The sequence below is a fragment of the Cebidichthys violaceus genome, unplaced genomic scaffold (assembly GCF_023349555.1).
Source record: "Cebidichthys violaceus isolate CVI_PGR_0920_01 unplaced genomic scaffold, fCebVio1.0.p SCAF_11, whole genome shotgun sequence".
NCBI classification, from domain to species: Eukaryota; Metazoa; Chordata; class Actinopteri; order Perciformes; family Stichaeidae; genus Cebidichthys; species Cebidichthys violaceus.
In genome coordinates this window covers 4,251,619-4,275,293 of record NW_027176274.1, presented here as the reverse complement: position 1 = coordinate 4,275,293, position 23,675 = coordinate 4,251,619, and the positions used below count along the sequence as shown (strand labels likewise).

At 40.8% G+C, this 23,675-nt stretch overlaps 1 protein-coding gene across 2 annotated transcripts; it reads right to left on the bottom strand.

Annotated features, from left to right (window-relative positions):
• Nucleotides 1-3,735: 3,735 nt before the first annotated feature.
• Nucleotides 3,736-23,056, bottom strand: LOC137892715 (histamine N-methyltransferase A-like). 2 transcript variants are annotated; one of them, XM_068738066.1, is made up of 7 exons: nt 23,042-23,056; nt 13,355-13,497; nt 12,793-12,845; nt 7,506-7,613; nt 7,166-7,296; nt 6,782-6,875; nt 3,736-6,447 (listed from the first exon to the last, which is right to left on the bottom strand). In XM_068738066.1, exons 2-7 carry the CDS (start codon nt 13,486-13,488, stop codon nt 6,095-6,097), a joined length of 873 nt encoding a protein of 290 aa, XP_068594167.1. In that variant the 5' UTR covers nt 13,489-13,497; nt 23,042-23,056; the 3' UTR covers nt 3,736-6,094. The 2 variants fall into 2 exon arrangements, with proteins under 2 accessions (XP_068594167.1, XP_068594158.1); XM_068738057.1 differs by lacking the exon at nt 23,042-23,056 and adding an exon at nt 13,640-15,245.
• Between the last annotated feature and the right edge of the window lie 619 nt (nt 23,057-23,675).

Sequence of the window (23,675 nt, the reverse complement as noted above, 5' to 3'; positions counted from 1 at the left end):
CATCATCCATCATACTTAGACAAACATTTACCAAGTTGACTGATTGACGGTAATGCAGCATTAGCGTCTGTTTGCTCATAGGCAAATGTCATGCCTGTTTATGCATTTCTGAGCGGGGAAAATGTGGAGTTCAAATTAGCCAGTGAGAAGACCCGTGAAGCTACTTCCCCTGCAAGAAAGAATATGTTGCACATGATACAAGAGAGCATGACAAGACTGAACACCTATAAAACAAAACTGATATATCATTCTTTACTCCTAATATCAACACACCCACTTTCTTTTCTGGCTTAATTGTGAGAAGAAACTGTTCTCTGAGTAGCATCCCAAGGCAACGACACCCTGTGGTTCATGAGCTATGACTCCAGAGTAGAGAAACCAGCATGATTCTCTCGGTGCAGATTGAATTTTATTGAACCAGGGCTTGTCAGCATTTTTGGTGAGCTGGTAAAATATAATTGTGTCATCCTTTATAAAGCAGTGTTGGGGTGACAGCACCCACAGAAGCTTCATTACTCTGCTTTTTATTGGGGTGTGAAGAAGGGACATTCTCTTGGTGATGAATAACGTCTCTCTCGCGTGAAGTCAAGGTAAAACACACTCACAGTGGTGGTGTGCTCCACTGGATGTACATGGATCATTTAAAATGAAATCAATTCAGCTGAAGATTTAGAGCTGGCTGCCATAATGGTTTTTATCTGAGGCCCATCAATACCTGTATTGATTTGCTAGTACAATCGAACCTTCTGAGAACTGAGAGGTAAAAAATGCTACACACAAATATCTGAGCAACGCTGCATTTACATGTAAGGCGTGGAGTGACGTCTGTTAAGCCGTCATGACTTTCTTCAGGGGAAACCTATGTGAATATTTAATTATACCAAAGTAAGTAAATCCCATGATGTTTTTATAGCAACTTCAGACACATGCACATGTTCATGACTTGTTTGCCTGCTTTTATGTGCTGCAAACCACCGCCTGTTTTCCACGCAGGAATTTAATTGTTGAATTAAGCTTGAAGATTATGGTGGTTAAGAATTCTATAGATAATCGGCAGAGCAAATACAAGTCACACATTGATTCTCAGTCGTAGTCAGTGTTGCAGGGAAACTCCTCAAACTGCCCCTATCTCTATTTGAAGTGAGCTATAGCTTATTAATTGTGACTCATAGCTCCTGAATGAGATGGCTCATAACGTATTCATTAATTAATTATCAAGTTAAACAACTGCTATTGTGTTTAGGTTCCCACCAGGGCTGTAAACACTTTTTTTATGGATGGAAAACAGAACAATTTAGCAGAACATTTCATTAGAATGGGTTTAGTCGGGAACACCGGTGAGGCGAAATAAAATGGAAGTACCCGGGGATCCTGATCGCAAGTTATTAAGACAGAGGGGTCGCTCCAGGGACCTGCACTTTAAAAAGAGCTCCAAAGTTTCCAACTTCATTTCCTATGCACAATCAAGCTTGCACCCATGAGGGAGGATATCTAAGATCCAATGAATGGATGTGGGCCAGAAACAGCGTTTAATAAAAGCAAAAGACGAGATACCAGCTGATTAATGCACTGAAGAACAATAAAGCCGTAGCAGATCTGCAGGGAAATGTAAGGTCTTATTTTCTTTTTCTCATGACAGGGATTAAGTACAAATATCCCTGCTACCGGTATTAACTTCTGGCAGGATTGCTCTCTGTCATGATCAGTTTTTAAGTCCTGTAGCTGTTCACTAGCATAGCTGCAGGAGAGACAGACATCATCCTCTGCAATAACAGTAATAAAACACTGCAGATACCGTCTGTAGAGTTCAACTGATAAGACTTTTTAAAGACCTCTGCCGATACACTGAAGTCAGTGATAGCCTATGGCAATAGTCCCTATCTTTAATTTGAACATTTTCATGTCAGAATATGGTGTTTACTGAAGACTTCCATGCTGATCTTCTGCAGTGACATCACCAAACCTCTAAACATGAACTTTTTTATTTCCCTTTGACTTCCAGGCTAATTCGATTCTTTAAGTGGGAACAACTCTTTAGCGCAGACTGACCCACATCACCAATGCAGTGATTAACTCTGGGGTACATTAAAGTTACACGGAAAATTATTTACAAAACCCATTGTTAAACAATTATATAAACATAAAAAAGACAGGCACAGAAAATCTAAAATATATACTATTTTTTCCCAAAAACAATATAGCTGTGTTCATGGAGGAAGTTCAATCATATCGGAGGTTACAGTGATATCTGTCAGTTAATAAAAGGACGGTTCCATTGCTGATAGCCAATACATCCATCTAACCTCAGTCATCCGAGCAAAACCTACATGAGCATAACAACTGACACTGCGTGATGGTTTCTAGTTTTATTTTCCACATCCAACAACAGTAAATGACAAGCACAACCCAAAACACTGCACCATATGAGGGGAATTGGGGCGTATGGAGGGTAAACGTCACTGAGTGTAATTAAGTAGGATCTCACCCTCAGGAAAGCTCTCAGTTGACAAATTAAACAAGTGACAGTGAGAGTCACTGTCACTTTTATCAAATGAGCAAATGTGAGCTTAAAAGAGCATGGCTTAGAGTCAATATCAAGTTGTTTCTCAAAATTGTTATCACCGTTTGTCAGGCACATAGAAAATTCTTCTGAAGTAGTCTATTTTTTACTTGAACTTTTCCTCCCAACAAGAGAAGTTTCACCGTTGCAGCACAAAAACAAAAGGCCTATAAACTGGAATATATAATTTATGAATTCACTAAATGTCTTCTGTTATCTGTAATTGATCCCGATATGAACAGAAGGGGTCAATTAGTGGCATTTTTTGGCCCGGTTTATCTCTCACACTAATGGTGCAATATGTGGCATGGAAAATAAATATGATGCCATTGCTTATCTGTGGCAGTTCTCCATATTCAAACCCACAGGACCAGTCCTGAAAATCAGACTATAAGGCCTCGAATCACTAGATTAATGAGACAGACAAAGGTAAACTCATTCCATCCGTCCTGATTTGTGGCGAATCGCTTTGGTTTGATTTAAACCTCACTTCTTTGCAGCACAATTTAATGTCAATGAGAAAAAAATACTGAATTCTGCAACTGGAATTTCCAGCTTCACATTATAGTGATTTAAATAATGTAAGACTTTTAAAAAGGAAAAAAAAAAATCTTGAAATCGTCAATCAAATAGCCATATTTTGCCGGCCTCAGACCAGTGGAGGACAGCTGCTATATAACACCAGCTGCTAAACAGGACTAATTCTCCAGAATGAAATACGCCGTAGAGGGCAGCCATTTACAGGACTGGTATCAGAGCTATATTTCAAGGGCTGGCCGCAGCCTCTGCCCATTAAAGTGTGTGATGTATTTTAGGGCCAGTGTATGTCCTGCTCTGGTCTCAAAGAGGTCTGCACACTGACATGATGGCTGATAGAAGACGCCTTTGGCCTGATACTGGCTCTCCATAGGAGGGGACCAGAGGAAAGGAGCTGCATTAAAGAAGAAGATAGCCATCTGAAGAGTCAATATGACAAAACAGTGAATATCCAGCTTAGAAAAATATCAAAAATTAAGGCAGTGGTATCACAAATGTGCAGACAATAGCCAGGATTAGCTTAAATCCTTGTATATTCTCACTATGTTATATTAGTATTGGTGGTAATATCTTTCAATATGATTTGGAAATAAAAGGAAGCAATTTCACAAAGGATTTAGGTTGGTGGTACAAATGTGGAAAATAAAAGACATCAATTCAATTTTAATGTTGTTCTTTCGGGGAACTGAGTACATCCTGCAGCATCAACATCTGTTTAATGTCAAAACATCAGCTGTGAAGTTTCCTTCAGCAAAAATACCAAGATTCTTCACTTTTTCATTGTTAATGATTAGATGCAGTAAGCGTTAAGGTGTTAGTGTTAAGGTGTTAGTTAGTGTTAATATGTCTGGAAGGTCAAGTGTGTTAAATGTTTTAAAGACGTTTCCAATATTATTTCTTGCTTTAGTCTTGTGTTGAAATTATTTTGTTAATAGCAAACTGTATGTCCTTTTGACACCAACATTCACAATGCTTTCATTTTTCTTGATTTATTCCAGGACAATTAAGTCAACCTTGGCTCACCTGCACAAAGCCTCCCTCACTTATGGACAACAAGTAGAAATGCAACAAAGACATTTCTAGTCAGTTGATCTCAGAAATACATTTTAAATCAATCTGGCATTCAACACAATCACCAACAACATTATGTTACTTCATCAGAAAATAAAAGATACAAAAGAACTGAGGTGTATAGACAAATAATTAAAATAATAATATTCACACTTTGAACACATGGCCTGTGTACTCATTACACTAAGTGTGAAGGAACACTGATGAGCGCCTATAGAGCCAGAGGCTGGAGCTTCGGCTCTGATAGCTGGCCAGATGGACTGAAGAAAGCTGCTTTCTTTTCTGAAGAAAGTTTTGACCTGGATGCTTCTCACAACCATGTCAACATTTTAGCACAACTGCAATGTCTGACTGAATTTATCTGAATGTATCTTAAATTATGGATTCTTTGTTTTATGCTCAGACCACTGTTTTCGCAGCGCTGCCTGCACAATGCAAAGCCGATGAGGTTTACAGGGAAACGTAAATGTACATCAGACACTCTGGGGAGTCATGCACGTCATTATGCCATCAGCTCAAAAGCAGGCAGCAGTAAATAAAAACAAGATGCAGCCAACAACATAAAAAATATCAAGCTGTTCAGCACTTCTAAGTCTTAATCCATCACATTGAAAACAAGGTGATCTATAAACATTTCATCAGATTTATCTAGCAGAAAACTTATTCTATGATAAGACACCAACCGGCATGTGAAGTAAATAGTTCTTGAAGAGCATTAGCGGCAAACAGTGTCTTGAGGTTGATTATCTCAGTGACTAATGCTCTGTCACTCTGTGGCATGAGAGGGCCCAGCGAGGACCCCCAGTAATGGAGCCTGAGCAGGTGCTGAAAGCCCACTGACATCAGGGGGGAGCGCACTGACATGAATTTCTGATGAATTTCAATTACTGATCTATTAAAGCTAATGAGGTAAATGAGAAGCCAGAACGCATTTGCAGGAAAGCTGGAGACAAGGCCTCCGCGGCTTGACATGATTTTGTGCACGTGCAGCCACAGTAGACACTATGTGTTTGCTCCATTGTTAGAACTGCCTCTGTGTTCGCCTGCAGAGTGGGAACTGAAAGTACAGGCGTCAAATAACAAGTGTCACACATTAGGCATACTGTTTTTGGTAATGTTTAATAAAAGTTAGTTTTCTCACTCTTGGCTGGAATGTTATAAAATGTAAGGAAAGTGTGCCATCTACTGGAGTTACTTCAATGGAGTACAAATACAGGATGTGTTGTATTCTCAGGCAATTAGTACCATCTGCTGGCTATAAGGTGAACAGCATTATGTGAAAGCTCATACAAAATAATAAAAAGTTATTTCCATGACACAGCTCTCTCTAAAGACATTGGGCATATACTGTACAAGCATGACATTTATCAAAAAAGCCGCAGCATGACTTGCCTTTTGCTACTGGGTGTAAATTTGGCGTAAGGTAAAATGGAACTGAAAACATGTGTCTGTACCAATTATACTTGACAAAGGCCGTTTCCTTTGAGCACTCTGTTGGCTCTTAAATAGGGCTGCAGTCTAGGTAGCAGTTAGCCTCAGTTTGTGGCTCTTATGTGAAAATTTTGTATGGCCCAACTAAAGAAGAATTACACTATTCAACCTGTTAAAATAATCGCTAAAATGTATAAAAGCAAGAAAAAACAGCATATTTTTTTTATTTGAATGGTTGATGTCTTTGAAATTACTGTGAATTTGCTTATTTCATAGAAATATTTGATCTATCTATACAAACAGAGGTATTCCGTCATTTTATTTATATTGATAATGTTGGTTTATGTTGAGACAAAAATAGGCTAAACTGACTGAAAACTACTCCAAATGGTTAAGTCAATTTTAGCAACAGGAACATATGCTGAACTTTTGATAAGGGTGAAGTGAATGCAAGAACAGAAGAAAGAATGTATGAACCAATTTCTATAAGACACCTCAAGCATAAACAAGGATGCAGCTCGAATTACTGTTGAAGATTACCCTGCCATCTTTTTCAGTGCTGCACTTGTTTCTGAGAAGGTCTAGAATCCCTGCTCTGATCTCTGGGGTGAAGGACTCGTAGAAATTGTTTTTTGCTGTCATGAAATTCAGGAGACTCTTTCCAGTCTGGCTGCTTGGATTGAAGCACTCGGTGATGTCGAAGGTGTTGGGAGTGGCATGCTCCTCATATTTCAGACCCAGGCTCTTCAGGCAGGCAATAACCTCTGCTGATGAGCGGTAATCTGTGATGGTATCGACGGTGAGCTCCTTCTTGTAAGTCTTCCACAGGATGTCCCCGCCAGAGTTAGCTGGATATTATGAGATGAAATAATGAATTAAATCCAGAAGAAATATATTGACAAACGACAACAAAACCCTGATGTTATTTTGTTATAGTCATGAGAGACTATTGGTCATCTGAGGATGGTATATCAGTTAAGAGGGCTGGTAACCTCAACAGTCCTCAATGCAAAAATCCAAGAGGGCGTCATTCTTCCAGCACAGAATGAAATGAGTAAGTATTGGGCTGGGTAAATGAAATGAGATGCAAGTTGATACATGTTTTGCTTTTCAGTAAAGATTAAGAAACAGGTTATGATGAAGAAGGGCAGGATGCAGTATGGAAAACCTAGTTCTACTTACCTGCTTCAACGATGATCAGAAGCCTGCCGTTGTTCTTCAGAAGGCTCTGGTAGAATGTGATGGTATCGGCGAGGTTATCCACATAGTAGATCATCTGTTAAGGAAAGAGTTGTTAATTAGATTTTTTGGATGATGCTTGCATCCATGTAAGCCCACAGTTTGAAGTGTTTTCAAACACTGTAGTGTGCATTATATGACTATAGCACTTATCGTTATGCACTTCTGTTTGGCAGAAACAGTTCTGCTGATTTGCTCCCCACTGACTTCTAGCATCAGCGGAGAATTTAGGGGAAGCTAAATACATCTCATTGCATACACAAAGTGAGACCCATTTGTCATTACATCATTTTTAAACTGAAGGTCAAAAAATAGAAGTCACAATACCTGAACCATGTGTATGAAGTCAAATTTCTTCATATCTCCTTTAGCTTTGACTTGTTTCTCATAGTTCTCACAGCTCATGAAATGCCAAGCAAATGGGATCTTCTGAAGGTTGGGGGTCTTCGCTACCAAAGCTATAAGTTGTACATGAAGTAGTGCAGATAATAACATTAAGAAACACAGTATATACAGTGTATGACAACATGCGATATAACAGATGACAATAGCTACAACCTAAACACAGATTATGATCAGATGAAGACGATAAAGACACATAAGGAACAAATACACATTTGGAAATTATAAAACAAAATCACTCTGCGACATCCTGAATTTTCAATACCTTTGAAGTTGTCTGTGAGTTGAGAGCTTCCCTCCACAATGTCAGTAGTGATCGGGACAGCAGGGAATGTAGACTGCAGCAGAGTAAGTATCTGGGCATCCATCTCCCCTGGAAGAAACCAGGAAATATTTAGACTTTGAAAACCCATTGCCTCAGTGTAATGCTGCTTTAATGTGAAAACCTCACGCATCAGAATACATTAGTTTGGAATATTGCAAACATTCCTGAAACTTTCAAAACTAATTTTCCTAACTTTTAATTTGATGTTTTAGATGATGCTTGCATCCATGCAAGCTCACAGTTTTGAAGTGTTTTTAAAACACTGTAGTTCTGTCAGGGACACGTCAGTGGAAACAGCATTATTATTCCTACAACTTTCTAAAGTAATTTCAGGTGGACCTGATATTTTAACCTAACAATATTTCTCTTAAAATGATGCATAATGTGTCACAAAATGTGATGCATCCACCAGAACTCATATGAGATATGAGGTCTCCTTACCCTATCTCTAAGGCTGAGCCTGGCCACCCTACTGAGGAAACCGCTTGTAGCCGCGACCTTGTCCTTTCTGTCACGACCCAGAGTTTGTGATCATAGGTGAGGGTAGGAACGTAGACCGACCAGTAAATTGAGAGCTTCGCCTTCCGGCTCAGCTCCCTCTTCACCAAGACGGTCCGGTGCATCACTTGCTTTACTGCTGCAGCCGCACCGATCCACCTGTCGATCTCCCGCTCCATCTTACCCTCCCTCGTGAACAAAACCCTGAGTTACTTGAACTTCTTTGCTTGAGGTAGGCACTCCGTCCCCATCTGGAGGGAGCAATCCACCGGTTTCCGGCAGAGCACCATGGCCTCAGATTTGGAGGTGCTAACTCTCATCCCTGTCACTTCACACTCAGCTGCAAACCGCCACCAGTGAATGCTGGAGGTCACGATCCGAGGAGGCCAACAGGACCACATCATCTGCAAACTGCAGAGAGGTGATCCCGAGACCTCCAAACCTGACGTTCTCCACCACCAGGCTGCGCCTAGATATCCTGTCCATGAAAGTCATGAACAAGACCGGTGACAAAGGGCAGCCCTGGCGGAGGCCAACACCCACCGGGAACGTGTCTGACTTATTGCCGAAAATACGGACACAGCTCCTACTGCTGTTGTGCCGGATGGCCCGTTGTAACGGATCCGGCACCCCATACTCCCACAGCACCCCCCACAAGAACCCCCGAGGGACCCGGACGAAAGCCTTCTCCAAGTCCACAAAGCACATATAGACTGGTTGGGCAAACTCCCAGAATCCCTCCAGTAGTCTTGCGAGGGTAAAGAGTTGGTCCACTTCCGGGACAGAATCCACACTGTTCCTCTTGAATCCGAGGTTCGACAAATGGTTGGAGCCTCCTTTTTAGCACCCTGGCATAGGCCTTCCCCGAATGTGATACCCCGGTAATTCGAGCACACTCTCCGGTCCCCCTTTTTGAAGATGGGAACCACCACCCCGGTCTGCCAGTCCATGGGCACTGATCCCAACTCCCATGCGACATTGAAGAGGCGTGTCAGCCAAGACAGCCCAACAGTGTCCAGCGCCATCTGCATCTCAGGGCGTATCTCATCCACCCCCGGCGCCTTGCCACCAAGGAGCTTTTTGACTATCTTAGCGGCCTCCGCCAGGGATATGGGTGCGCCCCCCATAAGTCTTCAGGCACTGCCTCCTCTCCAGAGGACATGTTGGTCGGGTTTAGGAGTTCCAGAAAGTGCTCTTTCCACCGCCCGACGATGTCCCCCGTCTGGGTCAGCAGATCCCCCCCCCCCTCCGCTGAGAACAGCTTGGGGTAGGTGCTGCTTTCCCTTCCTGAGCCGTCGGATGGTTTGCCAGAACATCCTTGAGGCCAACCGAAAGTCCTTCTCCATGGCCTCCCCGAACTCCTCCCATGCCCGAAGTTTAGCACCTGCGACCACCGCAACTGCAGCCCTTCTGGTTTGGCGGTACATCTCAGCTGCTTCAGGAGACCCCTGAGCCAACCAGACCCGAAAGGCCTCCTTCTTCAGCTTGACGGCTTCCCTCACCTCTGGTGTCCACCACCGGGTTCTCGGGTTGCCGCTACGACAGGCACCGATGACCTTCCGGCCACAGCTCCTAGCGGCCGCGTCCACAAAAGAGGCTTTGAACATGGTCCATTCGGATTCCATGTCCCCAACCTCCCTCGGTATGTGTGAGAAGTTCTTCCGGAGGTGGGAGTTAAAGACCTCCCGGACAGGGTCCTCCGCCAGATGCTCCCAGTTCACCCTCACAATACGTTTGGGCTTGCCGGGTCTTTCCAGCCAGTTCCCCTGCCATCTAATCCAACTCACCAACAGGTGGTGATCAGTTGACAGCTCTGCTCCTCTCTTCACCCGAGTGTCCAAGACAAACGGCCACAGATCAGATGATACGATTTCAAAGTCAATCATAGATCTCCGGCCTAAGGTGTTCTGGTACCAGGTACACTTATGAGCCACCTTATGTTCGAACATGGTGTTCGTTATGGCCAAACCGTGGCTAGCACAGAAGTCCAATAACGAGACACCACTCGAGTTCAGATCGGGCAAGCCGTTCCTCACAATCACCCCCCCGCCAGGTTTCTCCATCATTGCCCACGTGAGCGTTGAAGTCCCCCAGGAGAACTATGGAGTCGGCAGGTGGCGCCCTCTCCAGGACCCCTCCCACCGACTCCAAGAAGGCCGGATACTCCGAACTGCTGTTTGGTGCATAGGCACAAATAACAGTCAGAGCCTTGCTCCTCGCAACCCGTAGGTGCATGGAGGCGACTATCTCATTTTCCGGGGAGAACTCCAACACAGCGGTGCTCAGCCGGGGACTCGTGAGTATCCCCACTCCCGCCCGGCGCCTCTCACCTTGGGCAACTCCAGAAAAGGACAAAATCCAGCCCCTCTCCAGGAGCTTGGTTCCAGAGCCAGTGCTGTGTGTGGAGGTGAGTCCAACTATATCTAGCTGGTATCGCTCTACCTTCAGCACCAGCTCCGGCTTTTTCCCCGCTAGCGAGGTGACGTTTCACGTCCCTAGAGCTAGGGAGCTAGCTCTGCATTGCACCCGACCCCGATGCTTGTCCACAGGGTGGTGGGTCCACAGGGTGGCTGCTCCATGTTGTTTCTTCGGGCTGAGCCCGACCGAGCGAAGGCCCGGCCACCAGACAATCGCCGACGAGCTCCCCTCCTCGGTCTGGCTCCAGGAAGGTGCCATGGTTTCCCTAGTCCGGGCAAGGTGGCTGAAGAATGTGGGCTGCTATTCATCAGAGTTATTTAGGCCTGGTATTTGTTTAAAATATTGCATCATATTATAAGTAAATATGACGCTTTAGACTGATATTTAGTCTGGGTTTACTTCCTGTCTTGGTGTTTTCCAATGTCCCCCCTAAGGCCTTAAACCCTGAACCCTCAGGGACTTGACTGATGTTACCTGTTAAATGGTTGTGTGTGAGGCTGCAAGGTCTTGAAATTGTGTACTTTTCTGCAATATTTCACATTACCATGACGTCATAACATATTATGTACAATTGTGGGTATTTATACTTTTTCTCTCTGATTTGAACGTCTACCAGGCTTTTTCCTCACGAGATGAGAGGTAATTGTCAAATGATCTATTTACTTGTTTATGTCAAAACAGCTTCAATAACAAAGTATATAGTCTCTGCTTATATTCCTCTGCATGTGTTTTTATGTACCATCTTTAATCCTCAAAGTTTCTGAGTAAATTTAATATACCAGGCTGAACACCAATGTGCCGTCCTCTTTGTTTACCTTTTTTCTATGATTCCTGCTTCCACACTTCCCCTGGTAACCCCATGTTTAACGTCACATTGCTATGAATTATAGGTAATTCCTTGAGGCAAAGTCTGCAGAAATGCAGACTCATGTAAAGTGTTCATAAAGATGAACAATGTTCAAATGTCCTCAAAAACACTCAACGATTTGACAGTGGGACAGCCCTAAACCCTCATGGACTTTGTGGGAACGCGCCTTAAAGTCTGTGAGTGTGGAGATTGGGATTGGGCCTCTGTCTGTATGTTTTCCCTATGTTATTTTAAGGCTGTCTGTGTATCTCACAAAGGCTCTGCCCTCTACTGGACTCGATGGTAATAGTCTCGTCCAATCACAAGCACGCATTCATACACTAAACATTTACATAGTCTTAGTTGGCCAAGGAGCATGTGCCTACCTGAATACAGATGGATCCCACAGTATTTAAGGCAGCACTTTTTCTTCTCTTCACCAAACGGTGATTTGCACACTGACTGCCAATCTTGAAGGATTTAAAAATCATGTCCCGGCCTCATCACTGGGACCGATCTTCACCACGCAGAGATTGTTCCGATGCATTGCACACAAAATATTCGGTATGCTGAGCATTAAGTGGTTACTGAACTTGTTCAGCTGGGCGATTCACAGGTGGAGCCCTCTACCAAGGGGACCCTGACACCCCTTACGCTGCTCACTGAAGAGGGTGTAGGATAGCAGACAGCAGTGTGAGTTGCGTCATATACAGTGGGGTCTGCACATATTCAGGTAGGCACATCCTAATTAGCCGGCTATTCTTAGAGAAATACATAAGTGGACGAGTGCATATTTGTGACTGGAGAGGAGTATTACCCATAGAGTCCAGTAGAGGCCACGCTTTTGCTTTTTTTGCTAGGGTTACGATATTGTTATCTTTGTTACTGGTGTTCCTCGTGTCAACCCCCCTGTGTTTGTTCTTAGTTTACTTCGTCGATGTTTTTCCTTCGTACTTCATGCCTCAGCCTGCTCAGTTTGTTTCCTGCTTTACTTTTTTGCTACCAGGCTTTTGTTTCCAAAGCTTGCCTTTTGTTTATTTTACCTGCCTGACTTCTTTTATGGGTCCACCTTTTGACCTGAAATCAAATCACAATGTTTATGTGGGAAAATTTGAATTGATAAACTCTGGGAACGTCCTGTATATTGATACGGTATTTACTATATGTAGGTTTGTATAGTTCATTTTTTACATTAAATCCTTACATTATCATTTAATTTCAAGGCTTTCAATTTCAATAAATATCAAGGCATCATTATTATCAAAATCATGCTAAAGTGTATTTTCCTCTGGTCTTTAAATCGAGCTGCTTCTTTAAGAACATGAATCACAAAATAACACAATCTCTTACTCTCATGGATCTTTGCCAGTGCACACAACAGTTTGTAACTGAGCCAAAATGACTTCAACAATCCACAACATGTGTTCATGCAACAGTTACCAGTTGCTGTTTCTCATCACAAACCTCCACCACTTCCAACACCAAGAACATCCAGGCTGCTTTTGTCTACTCCGATTCTGCAACATATGATAGAAGGAAAAGGAAAACTTGGCTCAAGGATGTTACTTACAACTAAAACCCTAAAAGAAAAAGTTTCAATGGCAAAAGTCAATTAATAAATAAACAGCTCATAATAACTAAACTATATGTGTGTGTGTGTGTGTCTGTTGCATTATGATGTTGACTTCACTTTCCATTCTCTTACACAGAAAATACATAGATATATATTGTTGAATATAAGAAAGTAGAAATAATGCTGCCATATATATATATATCTATATATATATATATATATATATATATATATATCTATATATATATATACACACATTTATATGGGTAAAGCAGAAAAATACATGCACGTTCTAATTTCTTTTCTGATATGTTACTAACGCTTTGCTGCCAGTTTCCCATCTACATAAACAGTTGAATATTGTATTCCGGTTGCAGATTGGTAATGGCCAGAGGGAAAGTGTCCTGACAAACGTGCAGTTCAGCAATCATAGCCTTTCTTCTTGTTAGTCACCTTTTAAATTCTCCAGGCAGAATGTTGTGAAGACATTGGATGATGGCCTTGTGCTCTCCGGAGTGTTGTAAGTATAACTGAAAGCTTTGGGCACAAGCGCTATCATAACAAGTCGTCTTTGGATCCAGAGCCATGACTGATTCCTACAATGTGTTACACATGGCGGTTTAAATTCATACATATAGCAATGATTCGTGCATGCAAAAAAAACAACTGTTTAAAAAAAATATCTTTAAAATCCCTAAGGTAAGAATCAGTCGAACATTGTAAGTATTCACCAATTACCTTCAATACGCGGAGAGAAAGGACAGAGCGACGACTGTTTCCTCACTCTGGTGCAGAGCTGCAGAGTCGCTCTCCCCTCCCACAGGTTGGTTCATATATATATATATATATATATACAACCTTTTCATTGCGTAACTCTTGGAAGATAAACTTTGTTTGTCCACCGGAGCCAAACGCAGCTGTGCTGTCAGATTCCTATTCAACGTGTGGCTATTTCGAAATTAGCCTTATTGTTAGTGGTTTACAGGGATCTTAGAGATTCTCAGAAATTAGTTTAAAATGTTTAGGGTGTGTTTTGTCATTGTTACAATGACAAAACGTTCAAAGGAGGCAAATGAGAACAATCATAGGTCGGGGAAGGTAATATTTTTTGTATCTTGTACACGCTAGATAATTATAAAAGTACAAAAGTACAAATCTATATTTAAGATATATATTTTTGTAATGTATTCATGCATTTTATTATTTTGTATTTTATCATATTGTATTGTATTGTAGATTACTTTAAACGTGGCTTTACAACAGATGACATACTTCAATTGCTTGCTGTTTCACATGGGATTGTACTAAGCAAACGCACCCTTGAATAGGATTACTTTCAAGCAAAAAGCAGTTCTGGAGTAGAAAGAATAAAACCGATGTGGCTGAGGTGCCAACCTTCATTGAACAGCAACTGGAAACATCTGGTCAGTGCTACGGTTAAAGATGGATGCACCTAAAGTGTTAGTGCATTTTTTTAATTATTTTTTTGCTGGCGGAAAAAAAGTAAAGAAAAAACAAAAGCTTTTTTTTTTTTTTTTAAAGTGACTTTTTCAAAAAAATGTATCCATAAAAAAAAAATGCTTCCACACATATATGACATTTCGTAGCTTAACTCTTGAAAGATGTTTGTTTATCCACTGGAGCCAACCACAGCTGTGCTGTCAGATTCCTATTCATCTTGTGGCTATTTCGAAATCAGCCTTATCATTAGTGGTATGTGGATTCTCAGAAATTAGATCAGCCCGAGCGTCCCCCATTTGGGGGACGTAGTACATAAAAACTTAGAGAGTTTTGTGTTAAAAGTAACTGGCAGAGAACCCACGAAGAACGAATATAATGATGTTATAGTTCTGCAGAAACCTCAGCGTCCTGGGAACAACATGAACTAGGTCACTTCTACATGAGACAAACACATCTCCCATCAGCCAAGCAAACAAATAACAAAATATCATAAATCATAACTCGATATGACTGGAAAAGACCGGAGAAAGCAGCTGCTACACTCCGTTAGCAACGTGCTACCTACGAACATGCCATCAGATGGGACGATTATCATTCCCATTGGCTAATAGTGCTGTCAATCATCTAGCTTTAATTCCAGGCAATTCTATTGGCTTCTACGGTTCGAAGGATGTCTCAATGGTGAATATCGGAGAAAGGGGGGCTGAGATACAGCCCTAAACAGAGAGAGTGGGCTGAATCTGAAGCAGTATGTGACCATAAAATGACCATAAAAAGGGCTTTGAAAGAGCTTAAAACACTCAAAAAAAGCCCAATCTTCTGTCTTTTGATTAATTGAAAATCAGGAGTGATAAACAGAAGTGATATAGAGTGTTTTTTAATTTAAAAAATATTTTTTTATTCAAATGTTGGAATATTTCATCAGTTTTTCAATTTTATATGCTCTATATTTTATAAATGTTTCACTGTATCTATGTATAAATGTGTATAGAGAGCCTTTATCAGTTGTTATAAGAGCTGGGAATATTTAAAATCTTGGATTTCCATAATTTCCAAAAAAACAATATCCTGAAATTGCTGTTTTTCCAGGGCGAGCTTTAGAATTTTCCAAGTTGTGCTGTGTTCCATCCTTATCTTATGTTAACCTGTAACATGTATACTGATATTTCCATGACTTTTCACATCTCAAAAATATCTAATTTTTTTTTTTTTTTTTATTTAATTATACACTCAATTAGGTATTTCTTATCTTTTTTCGAGCTGAGGCCTGAAAATAGGCCTCGTTTTTAATGTTTCATTTTTGCGTTCCATAGCGTTCAATGTACTCATGGGGTGGATTTCATGAGATCCTCCTTGGCACTGGCACCGCAGTGGCTAGTCAGTGGCAAGCATCAGTCAGGCGTCAGTCAGGCGTCAGTCAGGCATCACAACAGCGACTAGCAAGCGGCACTTGTTCGGCACCCGTCATGAAGCTTCCGAGCTACATTTCCTGAGAACACCCATTGTTGTAACGATTGGTCAGCTGCCATAAATCAGTTTTATCATCATAGTATGGATTTTAGTTGAGTCACCTGAGCCACCCATTCTCTGTATACATCTTTAGAGAAACCACGTTGTACTTTTTTGTTTCTCATTAATTTTATTTAAGTATGATTTTGCTGGTTTTGAAACAAAAGGGAACATAATACACTCTTTCCAGATTATTACTTTTATATAATTTACAACAATCGACTAAAAAAATTAAAATAAATCATCCGTTTTATTATCATTTAAAAGTATATATATACTGTATATAAAAACGTTTTAAAATTAAAACCCATAAAAAATCCAATCCAAAAATACATGTCTGAAAATATCTTCACTCTTCCTCTGCTTATATGTAGGTGTCAGTAGCTGCCAATAGTTGTCACAGGAGTGGGGTTGACCATTGATAAGTGGAGGGTCGGTGGTTCGATCCCCGTCTCATGTCAATGTGTCCCCGTAGCTGCGTCTACGGTGTGTAGATAGATACTGAATTGTAAGTCGCTTTGGATAAAAGCGTCTGCTAAATGACTATAATGTAATGTAATGTCAGTGATCCACACAGTGGTGTCTTGCCCAAGGACACATCTCACTTTTAAACCACAAAAACAAAATTCTGGAGAGGGCCTTCCCTTTGCCACAGATGCTGTCATGCAACTCTGACAACAACCTACACTGTAGCTTTTTGAGGACGACAACCCTAAAACCCCAGAGAACACAATCATCTTCTATTGTAAGTTAAACACTTTGTTTCACATAATAAAGAACCATCTCTAGTACATCATTTGGCAATCCTGACAAAACACACTGTTGCACTTTTGCCAGTACTATTTCTTGCATGTTCTATATGTTTTGCAGTAATAGGCAGACTGTCTGTTGGAGGTGTTCCCAGGCCAGATGAGATGTATAATCTCTCCAACATGTTCTGGGTCTTGCCCCGGGCCTCTTGCCAGTTGGACTTGCTCAGTAAACCTCAAAAGGGCCATGCCAAATGTATGCAGAGTAAATGGATACACCTCTTGCTTTTGGACTGGACCTGATGGCTCATAGCAACGACCCTAGTACCCTGCATAAACACCCATAGGTTCCCCAGCGGACACGGGCGTAAGCCTTTATACATGTCCACAAAACACATGTTGACTGGATGGGAAAACTTTCATAACCCCTCCAACAGCTCTTCAAGGGTAAAGAGCTGGTCCAAGGTTCCACAGCCAGGGCGGAATCCCCATTACTCCTCCTCCCACCTCCAGAAGAGAACATTTTCAGGAGGTGGGAGTTGAAGACCTTGAGGACAGGGGGCCTCAGCCAGATGTTCCAAATTCACTTTCACTACATGTATTCTTTGTATGCATTAGGAAGAATTCCACTAATGATTGAGTATTTGGTTGCATTCATGATGAATCTATCATGTCATGACTATTTTCATGTTTTTCAGGAGAGTGGGCTTTGGGGAAGACCTTGTATTTTTTATCAACTTTCCAACGTATGGGAAGTGTGTAGCTGCCTTCGTTGGTCATGGACTCCAGGAGCTTACTGAAATAATTAGATTGTTGAGACCAAGTCTTATTCTTAATTGTCAGAAAAATAAATATTCTAGTATATTACTGGTTTTACAAACATTCACACCTGTGAGTTGTCTGCTACTGTCTACTGATGAGCGGCTCCACTGGAGCATGTTTCTCATTCATACTTTCAGAGCAAACTTTTCACGAGTTGACCCAGGGGGCTGAACCAGAATTCTCTCTCTTTACCTCCCTAGATTGAGGTACAGTGGTCTCCCCCTTTTCATAAGAAAGGTTTCAAGGTTGTTGTGTATGTGGTGCAGTCAGAGCAACCAAACAAACAGCATTAGCTGCAGCCAGAGTTCTTACCATTTTACTGCAGATACCTCTGTCTGGGTGCTCGTGTTTGATCTCTGTGTTATGTAGTCATTTCAGTTCAAAGACTAGAAAATATGTTTTCAGTTTAAAATTGTACCTACATTTGTGTTTCCATGTAGCTTTCAACTTATTTTTTCATGTTCAGTTAAATTGTATAGTTTGTATTGCAGCATTACAAGTAATTTCATGGATTGCTGCTGAGTGGAGGTGATCAGTGATCTACTTATATATTTTATTTGTTTTTGATCTGCCCATCTTTGTATTTCACAGACTGCTGCCCTCAAGATGGCGCCAATATTTCATACATCAGTGATATGCCTGAAGACAAACAGTGAGGCCAGCAGCTACCATTGTGCCTGTGTTTATCTAACCAGTATATTGCACATGTCAATATGTAAATCTGAAGAGACATGGTTTCTCATGGAATAATTACATAACGTGGTGTAGAGTGATCACACTTAATACAAAAAAACGTACTTGTCTGGTTAGTTGATATGCTATGCTATGCTATATATGTTAGTTGATTTTGCAGAGACTAGAAACTGAAAAACGTTAAAAAGTCATTGACATGGAAATAATGAAGCAAATATCAATGACATAAGCACAATTAATTGCTTTATCTTCCAGTCAATTTGTCCAGTACAGTTTGCCACCATCTTTATGCCTCTCGTGTTAAAAGACTGTAAAAAATGTGTGTCCATTTTACTGGTGTGTATTTTGATTATTAAAACGTTTATCAGCAATAAATATGGAAACAGGACTAGATAAAATAATTAGAATTGAAAATGTTTGTCTTTTTATGCACCAATTGTTAATAACCCAGATTTTATTCCTTCTTGTATCGACTCTGGCTTTAAAGAATGAAATACATATGGAATCAAGGTGATAAATGATCTCTATAAAGGTGGCACCATGAAATCGTTTAACCAACTTCAGGAAGAGTATGGACTAACTAAGACGCACCTTTTCAGATTTTTACAGATACGCAGTTTCTTAAACTCTATAGCCCAATATAAGGAAGGTCACGGACCAGAGCAGATAGAGACAATCATACACCAGGTCTGTTAGCTAAAGAGGAAAAAAATAAGCTACATTTACCATAAACTGTTCTCTTTAAGTAATATAAGTACACGCAGCAGCAGGCAATCATGGGAACGAGACCTTAAAACTGCAATCACGGATCACCAATGGAAAGCAATCATGTTAAATAGTAAAAGAATATGTAGTAATTACAAATCCCAGGAAACTCAGTTTAAGATATTACATAAATTACAAACTACCCCATACTGTAGGAGCAAATATGACAACGACTGCTCCGGAACATGTGTAAGGTGTAAGCAGCATGTAGGCACCTATGTGTATTTAATGTGGTTCTGTCCAGAAATTTGTACATTTTGGGTCGAAATTGGCAACCACAAGTATCCTCCATAATACAGTGTCCTATTGAGTTCAACCCTCTACAATGCATTCTAGGCCTAGACGCTGCCTCACCTGTATTAAACAGGTATGAAAAAAACTCAATCTTCTATGGTACTGTGCACAGTTATCAATCTTACAGCATTGGCTAGATGACGCAAAACCATTTGTTTCAAACTGGCTTTATAATGTTCTACAATTAATCCCACTGGAAAGGCTCACACATGTTCTCCACGGAGACATGAAGGGTTTTTTTCTGTTTGGAACCCTGTTATGGATTTTATTGAAGAGGACTATGCTGAAATCATACTAAGAGGTTTTGCAACCGTGGGATCTAAGTGACTCAGAGAAGGAAGAAAGTCCACACATTTTTTTTTTTTTCATTTGAAGTTTTCTTCTCTCATTTGCAATTTTTGTCAATGAGTATGACTGTCTTTATGGTTGGCCGTAATGCTGTATGTAATTCTTATGAAGGGCATTATCTGGCATGTAAAATATGTGTGCTGAATGGATGTGTGTAAGAGAACTTTGGGTTCCGGGTGATGCCCGGGGAGCTAGGTTCACAAGGTTTATTGGTATCTAGGTGTTATTCCAGGGTTAATATGGAAAATGATGATCTATGTTTGTTTTTTTTTGTTTTTTGTTTTTTTTGGGGGGGGGGGTTGTTGTTTTTTGGGAGTTTGTTGTTGCTTTTGTTTTGTTTATTCTCTTTTTGTGTCTGGGTTTGGTAGCTTGTGGGGTTGGCAGGTATGTTGTGTGCTGTTCTGTTTGTGGGTGGCATGCTGCATGTAACCTGTGTAAACTGAAAATAAAAAGATTGAAAGAAAGAATGAAAATGTTTGTCATGTTAATTCTACAACAGCTACAATGCAAGATAGAAAGGCCAGCATAAACAGGTCCTAAAATTCTATTTGTCTAATCACGTTCTCTCATTGATGTAAATATAATCTGCAACCATTTCAATACATAACATTCAAAGGCAAAGACACAGAATCCAGAATTTAATTTTTTTCCTTTACATATACAGTACATATAATATAAAAACATTTTAATGTCATCATGTAAACTATCGGGTTTGCTTTGCCGCACAAAATGTTACAATATGTGAAGGAATCAGAATGTATGAAACGGTTGCAGAATGTAAACAATGTTTATTGTGCAAACTGCAACGTCGTAAAAACAGAACTTAAAGTTTTAAAATGTGTAGATAGTTGTATACACTATAAACCACTGAAAAGTGGGCGACTGTACGTAGCTCCGCTTCCAGCTTGCTTCGTGTTGTTCGTATAATGTTGGGATAGCAGTATGGCTGAAGTATTTTAGCCCCGGTAACCTTGAATCCAGTGTTTTAATCATTGCTCTGAATCCGTCTTTCTCGACTGTCTGTAGCGGGACCATGTCCTTGCATAGGTGGATCGTTATTGCGTTCGTAATGTCGATCCACCGCTTGCCTTTCTTGTCATATGCAGTGCCTCGAGCAAATGCCTCTTCAAGCGATGTCTGACCCTTTGGTTTCACTAGCGCTAACATCCAAATACAGCAGATTTGGCTTTGTTGTTTTGAAGGCCAGAATCCTCTCTGCACCCTGTCTTTGTTTCTCTGCGTTCTGGAGTTTTTTTTAGATTTCAGACCCCTGTGTGGACGCAGGGCTGTATCTCAGCAACCCATTGGTCGATTTCAGTGAATGACACCTCTTTTGACGCGTTAGTGCCAATAGAATTGAGCTCTACCCACATGGAGAAGATTGACAGCACTGTAAGCCAATCAGAATCAGCAGAGCGCTGTACGCTGTGACGCGTACTGGCTGTGAGTCACGAACATTCTATCCCTCCCCATTGTCCCCCAATTACCTAGAGACGCCCGGAGTAACTTGAATGAAACACAGGACGTAGCTGTAACGTCTCGGCAAAATGATTTGAACACAAAGAAACAGCTAAGGTAAAAGACATTTTACAACAATCGTTTGATGAAGCGATTTGTGTTGCTGGTGTTCGTTGGCTCATATCTTGGTGATGCTTTGATTTGATTTTTATGTCCAGAATCCATGGACTGTCTGCTTTCTTGTGAGGTGACGTGTGTGCGAATTGCATAAAGTCCAGGAGGCTTTTGATGTCTCCAGTGGTCACACACTGACTTATCGCTGTGTTACAGAGTTGATTCCTGTAGGTCCGCCACAGTTTTTCTAACCACTCTCACCTGGAAAAGATGACATGAAAACAAGACTAAAAGTCCACAGCCATGCTAGCTTAGCTGCTCCATGAGCCTGTACTTTGGCACAGCTGTGCTTTGAGGTAAATGCTGACGTCAGCATGCAAAGATATAGACAATGCTAACAAACAGGTATAAGAAGAAAAACACTTCAGCAGCACACATTTGCACACATGTTCAAAATGTCCGCGTGGTCTAGTTAATGATGGACAATCTCACTCTCTCCTAGAGGTTGACATTATCAACTCACTGCTCTGCAGAGAGGCATATTGGCTTCATACTTTGAACACAATTGAGCCGTTTGACCTGAATAAAGTACTATATTTCTCATGTTTCGTCAATTGATTACACACTGTGCAGTGCTGGTTGAAAACATGCCTGTTCAGAACAGGCTGAATACAACGCCTGTGGTCTTACTGAATGCAGCTTTCTCGAGAACCGCTCATAAAAGCAACTTCACACTCAACGCTGCGCTTCCTTGGGTCCAATTCTAACTCATTGGTCCTTGAACTAACTTACAGAAGTTCCCCAAAGCAGGTAAAAAATAAGCTGTATACTACTTACTTACTGTGAAATGCAGTATTATTAATTTCACTATTGATAGTTAATGGTTTTACTTTTTCTACCACGTGCAATACCAACATTCTCAGTTAGAAAAAGGATGAAAAGAAAATCAAGTCGACGTTTGCCTGGGGCTCTCCAGCTACAAAATCCACCCCTTAAATCAAACCCAAGTGGCAGTTAATCACAGTCAGAAACATCTGTGAAATACACTTAGCGGACGTCATTTTCAAATAGGTATGTTAATCACTTGCTTACAACCATTGCGGTTAAAAATAAAGCCTGGAATTAATGAGTGGATATATTTTGCTAGTGCTAGCAAAATATATCTACTCATTAAATCCAAAGTTATAAGTTAGTTTGGCAAAAACGTAGACAATTTGAATTGCAATGGTAAAATGGCGCTGTTCATGTGTAAGCTATCCGCTTGTGCTCATTGGCTCCAGGGAAGTGAAGAAAAGTTCAGTTACAACATTCTCTTGCATTCATGCAGCGTTAGCAGGCTATATCCAGGATCCAGCAGAAACACGTATTGCAATGCTTGTTAATTCAAAGTCTCCAAATTGCATCGAATTCTACAAAGTATTTCATGGGGTCTTAGTTTAACGTTTTAGCATGCTAGCATTTGCAAATTTGCACTAAACACATAAGTACGGCTGAGACTGATGGGAATGTCATTAGTCTTGCAGGTATTTACTCGTAAACTAAAGTAAAGACATGTGGACCTAGTTGTGGCTCTAGAGGAAGTGTCAATGGATCATCAAAGTCATTAAAATACATAATATATCGACTATCGGTGCAATCAGATCCACCTTCTGAATGTTGAGATATTATACTGGTTTAGTACAAACTTTGCCCTGTTGGGAGGCGCCAGAGGAAAAGCCATAGGATCACAAAAGTCAGTCGGATTCATCTTCTGTGAACCATGTATCATGTATATAGTATTTCTTTTAGATAGAATACATTGTTGGTTAGAATACATCAACAGGTTTTCATCCCTATATGTACTAGATGTATCAGCAGTAGACATACTGGCTCAATACAGATCAAAAGATCAAATGTCTTGAGTTTGAGATAAAATCCACCCACTTACCAGACACTAGAATGAGAAGAAGCTTCCCATTCTTGTCCAGGAGACTCCTGAAGAAGCTCATGGTAGCTCCAGGATCCTTCACATAGTACAGCATCTGTTGATTTCACAACAGATAATGAGCTGGTAACTGGATTCATAGAGCACCCAAGCTAGACAAATGTTCTAATGGGTTTAATTGCTGTGGAGCGCCGCCAAATGAATATGACCTAGATGTGTCAAAAATACAGTTTGTGGGCCAGAAGCACTACGTTGGCAACACAAACCTGTATCATGTGAATGAAGTCAGCCTTCTTAGTCATCTTTTTCCCTTTCCAGTGCTCCTCAAACTCAATGGCAGTCATCTGGTTCCAAGGTAAATTAGATAACCTGGTTTCTGTGACACCAAAACTGCATCAACAGACACAAAACAGAGTTATGGAATGTAATGGAAACATCATTACACAATAATGTGACAACATCAAAAATCAAGCTGTATTGTTACTACATGTTGCTTTGTGTAAATGATGAATTTCTTTTTCATATAACAGGAAAATATAACATAGCTAATTGAAATTATTACTTAAAATCCCTTGTATTACACAGTAATGTTAACACCAAAACATGATATTTTAGTTCCTACACAATTTTTTTTAGG

Excerpts from the sequence above, each read along its gene's own strand:
- LOC137892715 (XM_068738066.1), bottom strand. The coding sequence starts at position 13,488 with ATGGCTCTGGATCCAAAGACGACTTGTTATGATAGCGCTTGTGCCCAA. Across the intron at positions 7,297-7,505 it reads ACTCACAGACAACTTCAAAG|CTTTGGTAGCGAAGACCCCC; the intron begins GTATTGAAAATT and ends TACAACTTATAG. Across the intron at positions 6,876-7,165 it reads ACTTCATACACATGGTTCAG|ATGATCTACTATGTGGATAA; the intron begins GTATTGTGACTT and ends TTTCCTTAACAG.